We start from the raw sequence: 12,478 nt of genomic DNA, 5'->3' as shown, positions 1-12,478 counted from the left end.
CTTTTCTCTGTGTGGCGCTAGCCCACTTCGATGCCAAGGCTTGCCTTCCTGCACCCCAGTTTTTCTAGCCGTGAGATGAACACAGATGGTAAGACGGTCACTCAGAAACTCCGCTGGCACGAACCTACCCACAGGGGTGTGGTCTGTCCTTTGGCATGGGTTCATGGGGGAGCCCTCGCTGCCAGTTTGAGGCCCAGTCCGACGGAGCGGTTTTGCTTTCCTCCTGCAGATCCTGGGCTGGTTTGTGCAGATTTCTCTGGGCCTCAAACACATTCATGACAGGAAGATCTTACACAGGGATGTCAAAGCACAGGTAACAGGTCGGACCAGAGACCCAGCGGGGTGGGTGGGGGACCCGTCTATGGTTTTCTTGAATGATCTCAAACAGAAGCGTGTCGTTCCCGTTTATAGAACATCTTTCTCAGCAAGAATGGGACGGTGGCAAAGCTCGGAGACTTTGGCATAGCACGGGTCCTGAACACGTGAGTACTTGGGAAAAGCCGCTTTACTTCCTGCTCTTGGTCGACAAATGCATTTTCTGGGGCCATGAATGAAAATGATAATAAAAACCCGGTGACCACATAATTGTTGGTGACCATTTATATTCCCAGGAGTAGCAAGGTCAGCAGTTGGAAACCACCAGCTGCTCCTCAGGAGGAATATGAGGCTCTCTACTCTCAAAGGGGATCCCTGGTAACATAGTGGTTCCATAGTGACTTGTGTTGGCCTACAAAGTCATCAGTTCGAAACCACCAGCTGCTCCACGAGACAAAGATGAGGCTTTCTACATCCGAGAAGATTTACAAGCTTGAAAACCCACATGGGCAGTTCTACCCTGTCCTTAGAGGGTCGCTATGAGTCTGAAGCGACTCAATGGGAGTGAGTTTGTTGAGTTTTTATTTAGGTTTGAGTAGCTGTTGAGTAGTTCTGAATCCTGGTGACCGTGTGTGTGAGTCAGAGCAGAACCACGGCTATAGGACTTTCAGTGGCTGGGTTTTCAGAAGCAGATCACCAGGCCTTTCTTTGGAGGTGCTTGAGCTCACGGCCCTTCAGTCAGCAGGCAGGTGCATGAACTGTTGACATCCCCAGAGACTCCAACTCTAAATGCATTACATCATTCCGATGACGCTTTGAGATTAAACTCCCCATGCAATAGGATGATGGTGGCAATGTCACGTAGTGTGTAATAGAAGTTTCTCAATGATGTCATGTGACTAATAGGTGGAAAACTGGTGGGAATTCTGTGAAACAGGCAAGATCAGACATTCGGGTGGGAATGAACTGTTGTAACTGTTTTGGAAGATGGTTTGATGGGAGATTATTAAGTGCTCTACTTCCAGGAATTTATTTTAAGGCAATAATTTGAAATGTGGAACCATATGAATATCTAATAAGGGGGCCATGCTTAAAAACCAATCTCAGCATAACCACGAACCTGAGTATGATACAACGTGAGTATTATACAGACGTTTGTGATTTTGAAGACTTTTGAACAAGGTGAGAAAATGCTGCATGACCTGCCCAATTAAAAAATTTGGAACTCTGAAAAAAATATTCGAAACTCTGAAGTTTTGATGCGGTATGACCACAGCTGTGTGAAAACATTACGGAAAACCACAGGAGGGACATAAATCAGATTTTTTTTTTCAGAATTTTCACAAAAGTTATTTTGGGGTGATGAGTGTAGGTGATGTTTTGTTTTGTTTCTCTCTCATGTTAATAACTTTGGTCTTTCCCAAATTTTAAATAGTGAGGTTGCATTCCTTTGACAACTTGAAATAGGGAAATCTTCCTACCTCTGAGGGTTTCATTGTGTGTTAAAATGACAATTGTGCCTCTTTGTGTGGAGTCTTTAAGCCATCAAATAATATATATATATAATTTTATTGCAGCTCAAACAACTTTTATCACAATCCATACATATATACATGTATATCCATTGTGTCAAGCACATGTGTACATTTATTGTCATCAACATTGTCCAAACATTTTCTATCTACATGAGCCCTTGGTATCAGCTTCTCATTTTCCCCTCCCTCCGTCCCTCCCTCATGAACCCTTGATAATTTATGTTATTATTATTTTTTCATGTCTTACACTGACCGATGTCTCCCTCCACCCACTTTTCTGTTGTCCATCCCCCTGGGAGGGGATTATAGATAGATCATTGTGATTGGTTCCCCTTTTCTCCACCCACCTTCTCCTCACCCTCCTGATATGACTACTCTCATTATTGGTCCTGAGTGGTTTATCTGGTATGGATTTCCTGTGTTTCCAGCTCTTATCTGTATCTGTGGACAAGCTCTGGTCTAGCCAGATTTGTAATATAGAATTGGGGTCATGATAGTGGGGGAAGGAAGCATTAAAGAACTAGAGGAAAGTTGTATGTTTCATTGGTGCTCTCCTGCACCCTGACTGGCTCATCTCCTCCTTGCGACCCTTCTGTAAGAGGATGCCTACAGATGGACTTTGGGCCCAGTTGCCTACAGATGGACTTTGGGTCTCCACTCTGCACTCCCCACCCTTCACAATGATATAATTTTTTGTTCTGGGTCTTTGATGCCTGATACCTGATCCTATCAAAACCTCATGAGCACACAGGCTAGTCTGTTGCTTCCATGTGGACTTCGTTGCTTTTCAGCTAGATGGCCAATAATATATATACATATATATATATTTAATGTGTGTACCTTTGGGGAATGAATTATAAGCTAAAAACTCAACGAATGTATTGCTCTGAATTCACACAATGGCTTTGAGTGGATATATTCCCCTGTTATCAATGTACAATATGTTTTATTTTCATCTGTACGGGCATCACATTTGTGTACTCATATGTTTTACATATGCTTACTGATTCAATCATGAGCCATGCTATTTTATTGCTCCATATGTTCTACCAGTTCCACGGAACTCGCTCGGACTTGGGTTGGAACGCCGTACTACCTGTCCCCGGAGATCTGTCAGAAACAACCGTACAACAATAAAACGTGAGTTGCCGACTGCTGCTTTGAGAGTGCCAGGAAACGCGGATGGGCAGTATTTAATTAAGTTCTAGAAATACACGTTCAGTCCCTCCCTTCTTCCTCCTGGTACTTCGTGATTCCATTTCTTCTCATATGAGATGGGAAAAGCTTTGGTCTCGACCATGTCAGTGTGCCTGGAAGCTATTGTTGAGAAAAATCCCATTTCTCTTCATTGTAACAGCTTGGATTTGTTTACCAGTACAGCTTTTAAAAAAAGTAAACTAACATTTAAATATTAAAAGGTTTAAAAAGCACCCAGGTGTGGTGCTTCTGAGAACAGGTTGATCCAGGCAACCCTGAGCGGGCTCTTTACACAGGGACCCGTCTTGTGATCCCCACCGCCACTCACGGGGTGATAGAGGCTGGCTGCTCACGGGTCACTCGGATTCACCGTGATCTCCTGTGTGTCGGTGTAGCACTGTGCTCCCCAGAGTCTGTAATGGCTGATTGTTCAGAAATAGATCACCAGACCTTTCTTCTAAGGCGCCTCATGTGGACTTGGACCACCCACCTTTCGGTTAACCATCTGCACCACCCAATGATGCCACAGGCTGGCATGAGGTGGATGAATGTTTGGATGCAGCCAGAGTGACTAGCCTTACCCCTGTAGGTCCATAAATTCACCACCCTGCCTAGAGGAGACTGAGAATGCAGAAGAAATGTGGGGCCTAGGGGAGACGGAGCAGAGAAGGCATTCTTCGTGGTAGGAGGTGGTCAGGGGACTTCTACACTCAGTTGGAAGTTGCTCTCTACCTGTTCTGTCACCACCTACCATTGCCTCTCAATGGTCAGAACGGACCGTTTCATGTCTCTCTCTCCTCTCTCTCTCTCTCTCAATCTCACGTTTGAGTTCATAGCTAGTGGAGCCGTAATCTCACATTAGACTTGGTCTTGTTTGGGCCCTTTGACTAATTCTTTGGCTTTTTATTGTATTTCCTTTGATCTTTTGGATTGAATTGTACTTTTCATTCTCTAAAAGAACTCCTTTTAAAACGAATTGCATGTAGCAACGATGAAACATACAACTTTCCTCTAGTTCCTAAATGCTTCCTCCCCACCCGCTATCGTGATCCCAATTCTACCTTACAAATATGGCTAGACCAGAGGATGTACACTGGTACAGATAGGAACTGGAAACACAGGGAATCCAGGGCGGATGATCCCTTCAGGACCAGTGGTGAGAGTGGCGATACCGGGAGGGTAGAAGGAGGGTGGGGTGGAAAGGGGAAACGGTTACAGGGAACTACATATAACCTCCTCTCTGGGAAGATAATAGAAAAATGGGTGAAGGGAGACATCAGACAGTGCAAGATATGACAAAATAATAATTTATAAATTATCAAGGGTTCATGAGGGAGCGGGGAGCGGGGAGGGAGGGGAAAAATGAGGAGCTGATGTCAGGGGCTTACGTGGAGAGCAAATGTTTTGAGAATGATGAGGGCAATGAATGTACAAATGTGCTTTACACAATTGATGTATGTATGGGTTGTGAAAAGAGTTGTATGAGCCTCTAATAAGATGATTAAAAAAAATAAAACTAATTGCGTGTAAATATTGCTAAATGCTATGCCCGTGAAGAGCCAGGGTTGAGTCATGTAAGTATATGTTTCAAACGTTTATGGGACCTACATCCCATATTCAAACATTTATCGAACATATATCCATTCCTTAATGTTATCTGAGTGGCATATGCCATTTTGAACCCACCACAGTTTGCGTGTTAAATTAAAATGAATAAATGTTTGAGTTCTGTCTCCCTCCCCACAAATACTTCAGAAGTCTGTACCCGCACACCTTTTCTTGGCACGCATTAAGTGGAGGTAAATCCAGAGTCATCGAAGTGTTGACCAGTGTGTGTACATTTCCCCTGCTAGGATGCTGACAAAGTACAAGTGACTTCTAGCTCACCTCTTCTCTGACTAGTTGCAAGAATCGACAATGTACTTGTATCTGACAGCATTTGCAAAGAACTGGTCAGCCTACGCAACGCTGTAAAGTGACATGACAGGGAAGCACTGTGGGAACGAAAGCTTTGATCCGGGTGTGTGGATCTTCTTGGCGTTTGATCTCTTGTCTTCCCCAGGGATATTTGGTCTCTTGGCTGTGTCTTATATGAGCTCTGCACACTGAAGCATCCTGTAAGTATGCTAAACATTCGATGACTCCTGAATCACTCAGGTCGTATACATGCAATTACTTTCTGGGAGAAAAAGAAAAAAGTTAAGGTTTGGCTTTAATAGATGGTTAACAATCATTTGGACAAGCTAATAAAAAGGAATTGTAGAGCTATATTTACATGGGAAGATGGCTGAATGATTTTACAAAATAAACAAAAATCAAAGTGGATGAATAGGATGGGTAGCATATTTCCACAAAAATAAATTGTGTGAACAACAAATCTAAAACAAGGAAGGCTTAGATTTCCATGGGATCCATTAACCAAGTGGTGTAAGAACCATCTGCTATAATGAGAGGGTCTCTGAGAAAATGATGATTGAAAACTTCACGTTCATCCATAATAGAATTCCAAAGCCAAAAAAGACCAAGCCATGGCCAATGCCATCGAGTTAATTCCCATAGCCGCCTTATTGGTTAGAGTGGAATTACTCCCTAGGGTTTCAGGGCTGTCAATCTTTATCTCATCTTTTTCTCCCCCAGAGAAGCTGGCGGTGGGTGCAACGACTCCCTGACTATTCAGTTAGTCCTAAAACAAACAAACAAACAAACAACCCCCAAGCCCATTGCCATTGCATCCATTCCCACTGACAGTGACCCTCCATGTCAGGGCAGAACGGCCCCTGTGAGGTTCTGAGAGTGCAACTTTTCAAGGGAGTAGAAAGCCTCATCTTCTTCCTGGTGGTTTTGAATTGCAGACCTTGTGGTTAGCAGCCCAACAAGTAGCTCCCACCCCCACCAAGGCAGTTAGTAGCCCAAGGTCAAACCCAATGTGCTGCCTAAGAAAATACCAAAATAACATCAAATATTTTCTTTATTTGAAGCGTGAAGTACATTGCAAACAGTAAGCTCGCAACTTTCTCCACATTCAGAAACTATTTTTTATCTTTCTGGTAGTTCTGCTATCTGCTTTAATAGACCGAGGGGTTAAAATCGAAAAATGAATTGTGCAACTGACAAAATATAAGAACATTTCTCTACATCCCACTTTGGGGTCTTAAAAGCTTTCTAGTGACCACCTAAGAGAGTTTTTTGCCTTTCCTGCTTGAACATTTCAGCCATAAATTCCTTCCCATTCTGCGTTAGCGACATCCCATAACTCGTGGCTGGGGTAGTTTCGTCCTTATTCATCTCCACGTCCTTTCTAAGTCCGTCGCTGACCTGTTAGTTGGGTAGCAGTGCGTGCTTGACATGTTCAGATATGTAGAATTGTTCAGTTCCCTTTTGTCATGGATTTCTAATTTCGTCACACTATGGTCAGAAACGTGTTTTGTATGATTTTAATCCCTTTGAATGTACTGGCTTGCAGAGCTAAGTCATGGGCCCCGAAGAACGATGTATTTTATTGCCGTTGGGTGGAGTGCTGCATAAACGTCTGTTCAGTCTAGTTTGTTTTATATGCGGTGTGAGGCCATTAGGTTTTAAAATATTGCTTCTGCCCCTTTCTCTCTCACGTTTCCCTCCGAAATGCCTGCTATGTGAATGTTGGAATGCCTAGTGGCATCCCATAGGTCTTTGAAATACTGTTCATCTTGCTTCATTCTTTCCTCTTTCTGTTACACAGGCTACATAATCCTGATTCACCTGTCTGCAACCCGGCTAGTCACAATTTAAGCTCACAATTTAAGTCACTATTCCCTCTTTCTACTTCAGATTATATGATTTACAATCCTTCAGTGACTGATATCGGTGTGCTTCTTCCATTTGTAATGTTCTCCAATAAAATGACAATGATGTCTCTAAAGTGAATCAGGGACATAGAGACACCATGGATATATGAATGACTTGGGGGCTTAACCTGAACCATAGCCCTAATCTAAGAACAATCAGTTCTATGACATGGCCCTTCTTGATACTTGCCTTTATGAAGAGATCACTGAAGATATGGGTGCTATAGCGAAATGTGGTGAAGAAATCAGATGGTTCCTGGCTATCAGAAAGAATAGTGTCTGGGTTTTTAAAGGCTTGTCTTCAAACAAGCAACCATCTAAGTGAGACGTCAAGTTAAGTTCGTATGGAAAAAGCACAGCATGCTGTGTGATCCAAGGATTATAAGAATTATTGACTCAAATCCAGAGGAGGGAAACAGTATCAGAGCTTAAAGCTGAACACCTGGCTTGCAAAAGGCTATGGATGAGAATGGAGCCCCAAAATCCATTTGCAGGGTCCCCATTTGGATTAACCCTCCAGTGATTTCCCTCTGATCATAGTGGAGTTAGTAGCCTTGCTATCAGACAGAGAGCATTGTGAAGTTGCTGATGGCAGACGTAGTAAGTCAAATGTAACACCTTATCATTTGATCGCCCTTTTGTCTATTTTGGAGCCCTGGTCGTGGTATGGTTACACATTGGGCTGTGATCTGTGTAGTTGGCAGTTCGAAACCACCAGCAGCTCCACAGAAGACAGGTCGGGCTTTGAACCCTTCAACAGTCGTAGTCTCAGAATCCCACAGTGGGGTCTCTGTGAGTCAGCATTGACTCGATGGCTATGAGTTCAGCTGGGGTTTGGTTTGACCTATTTCAAAGTTCCAGTTTGTAATATTTTATGCTTTCTTTTCTATTGAGGTTTTTCTTTTCTTCTCTTTTGGTTTGTTTGTTTCTTGTTTTGTATATTTTTATATATATATGATATCCAGGAGAGGTGAATCTCTATGGAGAGTAACTGGATTAATAGTTTCCCAGAGGCGTGGCAGGGGAAGTTGGGAGCTCACAACAATGACTACACTTGATTGTGGCGATGATTGCATAGCTACTTAATATGTCTGAATGATTGAATTGTACACTGTGTGAATGATATGCTGATAAAAGCTATTAAAAAATAACCTCTGAAGATACTGCATTCAATGATAACATGTGACTGTCTTCCTTTTGAAAAACAAACAGAGCTCTATAAGCAGAGCTTGCAATTAGCTGGTGCATAGAGGTATCCACTCTGGTCAGAAACCATGCTCCCCCAGCTGTGAAATAGTTTTGATATAGCCTTTATGGTAGAGCACAATGTCAAGAACCTGGAATATGTTTGGTTCAAATTTAAGTTCCACCATTTCTTAATATGATTGAGCAATTGAATTGTATGATTTGTGAATTATAAGCCAATAAAAATGTTAAAAAATAATTTGAAAAACAACTGGAGGTGGACTACAGGTGCTTTTGAAAACATTGCCATGCGACTTGATATCCCTATTATTATAACAGTTCTTTGATTTAGGGTCATTATTTCTTGACCTTTCAGTTTGAGGGTAGCAACTTACACCAGCTGGTTCTGAAGATTTGTCAAGCACGCTTTGCCCCAATCTCGCCACGATTTTCTTATGACCTACGGTCCCTGATAGATCAGCTCTTCAAAGTGTCCCCTCGAGATCGACCATCTATTAATTCAATCTTGAAAAAGCCCTTTTTGGAGAAGCTTGCCATCCACTATTGGGCTTCTGAGGTGAGTTTTGTGGTGACTCTGCTTATAATTTTGACAGAGATCGGGCTCATCAGGTCCTCGATAGTGACCCCTCACTTCGATTTTAGGTCATACGAAAAGAAGCCAGTCCCATGCACATAGCAAGACCTCCAGCACCACGACCTCCCGGGAAGGCAGTCCAGGGTAAGAACGGTTTCTCTTGCCTGACATTCGTGTGAGCCTGGGTAGACTAGAGAAACAAATCCAGAGATGCACATATGTGTATAATAAAGAGCTTTATATAAAGAGTAATTGTACCTTAAGCAAACATCCTAACCCAGTCCAGATCAAGTCCATAAGTCCAATATTAGCCCATATGTCCGATACCAGTCTATAAATTCCTCTTCAGGCTCACACAGCACATGCAATGATACTGAATGCAGGCAGATCACAGGTCAGGGGGTGCAAATTCTTATGGATCCAGTGGTGGTAGAGGCCTCTCAGTGCTGGTGTGGGTCTCCACGTGCCTCCTCCAGCTCCTGAGCTCTGGTTCCATCAGCGTAGCTCCATGTGCCTTGTCAACAGGCACACAGAGAGAGTGTGTCTGGCCTCCAGTGAGCTATTTATCTCCACCGGGACTCCAAACGAGGCTATCAAGCTGTGACCTGATTGACAGGCTAAACTCCACCCCTTCGCAAGTTGACAAAAGATTATGCAACTGCCACAACGTTTGTCTCACACAATGATTTATGACTGATGACATCAGTGGGGAAATTTCACCCAATATACCGAACCTGAGCATTTTCAAAACCTGAGCAGTGTACGCAGGAGGAAGACCATCTTGCCCAATGGTAACCAAGGACGGATTTGAGAAGTTGTGTGCCTCGCTCCTGCCTGTCCTAGACTAGTCATCAGTCAGGAAACCTTCACAAAGCTGTGCACTTGCTTGTGGAAAGAGATGAGGTCGAACCCCACCCCTGGTTTTGTGTTGGGAAGAGAGCGAGAGCGGGAGAAGGGTCACAGACTCGGGATTAGAGAAGAATCATATTCCTGTGACAGCGAGAGGATGACTGACAATTACGGGGTCACCCAGGGGAGCCGAGGGCAGGGTCTTGGATCTAATCTACAGCAGCGCAAGCACCATTGCCACAGGACCCTCACATAGCAGGTAATAAGTGCTTTCTAGAAAGGACCAGCAGGGGAAACAGTTTCAACATCAGCGTCAGGAAGCTGCTGAGAAAGTGCTAGAAGTGTGTGTGAGAGAGGGAGAGATGGAAAGGGAGAGAGAAAAAAGATATCAAGGAAAAAAATGTTTTGTAGGCCAGGTGATAGCGGCTGGAGGAAAGAGAAGACTCGCGAGTTCAGTTAAGATGCTGTAAAGCTCGTGCTGTGAACAGCGACAGAGGGCCATTTTCGACCCCTTCTGCCCTCTTGTATTGTCATGAGATCAGCCAGACACGTCTTCACCCTCCATCCCTCCTCACCTATTCTGACAACAGCCTGCTTCTCCCACGCCACTCTGCATGGACACTGAGTTCGAGAATCCGTTTTAGTGTCAGGTGACCAGATTTAAAGTGGGGGTGGGGTTCTTGATTAAAACTTTGGTCTATATGGACCAACTAGACTGTTCCCTAGCTTGTCGTGCATTCTTTCCAAACATCGGGACTTTTTTGAAACGTCAAAAATTGGGATGGTCCCGCCAAAAGCGGGATGTCTGGTCACCTTATAAGTGGCCACAGGGAACTCACAGACAACACTTACAATGAAGGGGACTTAGTAGGGAAATTAATAGGTTGCTACAAGTGAGGATCAGCAAACGGTAAGGATACAATTCTTGGTCCCCTCGGACAGAAGCCGAGTCTCTCTGGTTGGCGGCCTCTCAGCCATGTGTTAGCCAACTCTCTCTCAGGCGGCTGTCTCTCAGCCACCTGGTCCCTCGGCTGTGCTGCCATGGAAACAATCTTCACAGTGATAGAAGAACTGAAAGGGGGCTTCTTTGTAAGGGTTGTAAGCTCTGGAGGAGGCGCTTCTTTGTCAGGGTTGATGGGATTTGGCGTTGCTACCTGTCAGTGTAGCTGGGGAATGTTTAGCAAGTACGCAAGGAGAGGATGAGAGAAAAGGCCTGGGTTGCATCATTCCCTACAGGAAAGATGAGGGAACAAGAAAACATTTTGACAGAGACAAAAACAAACCCAAGAGAAGGCCTGCTCATAACAACAACAATGTGACATGGAGGGTCAGGCCTGATGACCCCACTTAATTGCCCGGGCCAGGATTCTACACGTCTTCTCTGTACATGTTAAGATTCGGTCCTAATTTCTTTTGGAAAAACAGGAGTATTGTGTATTACCAGAAACACACAAAGGAACCTTGGGGAAAATGTTTTTTTCTAATCGAGAAAGTGCTGCTAACTTCCCACTCCCCTTTCTGTCACTGAATCCAGTTGCCTCTGGCTAGAGGGAGCTTAACGTGACAGGTCACAGATGCTCATATGCGTATCAGCATCAAAATTAAACGTGTGGAGGTTTATAAAAAATAAATTGAAATCGTTTTCTTCTGGCTAAATAAGCTTCTAAAGTGAAGAAAGAGCGAGTCCGGGGTAAGGGCCCACCAAGACCAAGGCCGTCCGTGCCAATAAAAAGGAAGGACGTGGCACGCAGCAGCGAATGGAGACCGCCGCCGCCGGGAGCCCCCAAGCCTCCATCTGTAAGTTGCACTCAGCCTCCCTCGGAGGCTTTAGCACGTGTTTCCCTGAGTTGTGCAAATGATTAATGGGCTTCCTACTAACCCCCAAAAGTTGGAGGTTTGAGTCTTCCCAGAAGCACTTAGGTAAAAAGGTCTGGTGATCTACTTCCAGCTACCAAACCCCCAAATTTACTGCCAACAAGTTGATTTGGACTCAGAGCGACTCTGTAGGAAAGGGTAGAACTGCCCCCAGAGGTTTCCCAGAGCGTCATTCATTATGGGAGTAGAAAGCCCCATCTTTATTCTGAGTGACTGGTGGTTTCAAACTGCTGACCGTGTGGTTAGCTGCCTAACATAGAACCCCCCTATGCCACCAGGGTAAAGAACCTTCTCACGACACATTTCTACTCTGGCACCCTTGGGGTCACCACATGGGACATGATTTGGTTTGGGGGTTTATATTATTGGCAGACCTACCTGATCCATACGCTCCGTCGTTTGTTGGCCACGTTCAGTGGGCTGCAAGTTGTCGGGCTGCTAACTGCAAGGCCAGCAGCCAGTCTCGGGGAGAAAGGTGGAACTTCCTGCTCCCACGAAGACCCACAGCCCCGTGAAACCCACAGGGGCTACGTGGTCTTCTAGGGTCGCTCTGAATCAGCACGGATTCATGGCAGTGAGTTTTCTTGAGTTGACCGAGTGGACTTTTCCCCCTAATCCTTTCAAAAACATTTGCTGATGCCGGGAAAGAAATTTGTGTCCACAGAAACCCCTCAGGTGTTCCCATTACCATTTTGAGATCTCAGGGAAGCACAAAAAGCTGTTTATTTCCCTCCGATGCTTTTTCTCTATTTTGAACCATATTTTAATAAGTAATTAGTGACTACTTTGTTTGGGGTTGTATAAAGGTTAAGATTGTAAAATTACGAAAGTGATTTGACACTTTCAAAGATCTTTTAAAAAGATCTGGCTTTCATGCTTAGATTAATAAACCAAAATTTATACATTTACTCTTTGTTTTTAAATAGAACGATATGAATGTGTCCTTTTTAGTAAGTTGAAGACAGAACAGTTACAATTTCATATGCCTCAATCTGAAATATGAGTCAGATAACATTATACAAACACAAAATAATATGTGAATAAAACCTCTACTGGCAAAAAAAATCTAGCTTGGCACTTTGGGGGTGGGGGTGGAATTTCAC

General features: G+C 44.0%; 1 protein-coding gene across 1 annotated transcript in view; it reads left to right on the top strand.

The window, feature by feature from the left end:
- The window catches only part of NEK5 (NIMA related kinase 5), a 75,146-nt gene that overhangs the window by 11,822 nt on the left and 50,846 nt on the right, over positions 1-12,478 (top strand). The window contains exons 4-10 of the mRNA XM_045287076.1: positions 230-313; positions 412-482; positions 2,904-2,990; positions 5,110-5,164; positions 8,433-8,633; positions 8,720-8,795; positions 11,161-11,297. Coding sequence (XP_045143011.1) covers positions 230-313; positions 412-482; positions 2,904-2,990; positions 5,110-5,164; positions 8,433-8,633; positions 8,720-8,795; positions 11,161-11,297 — 711 coding nt within the window. The remainder of the gene's footprint in view (positions 1-229; positions 314-411; positions 483-2,903; positions 2,991-5,109; positions 5,165-8,432; positions 8,634-8,719; positions 8,796-11,160; positions 11,298-12,478) is intronic.

The sequence above is a fragment of the Echinops telfairi genome, unplaced genomic scaffold (assembly GCF_000313985.2).
Source record: "Echinops telfairi isolate 266 unplaced genomic scaffold, ASM31398v2 ScPeMD7_11;HRSCAF=52, whole genome shotgun sequence".
NCBI classification, from domain to species: domain Eukaryota; kingdom Metazoa; phylum Chordata; class Mammalia; order Afrosoricida; family Tenrecidae; genus Echinops; species Echinops telfairi.
Note: the sequence above shows the minus strand (reverse complement) of the source record. Positions and strands in the feature narration are given on the sequence as shown.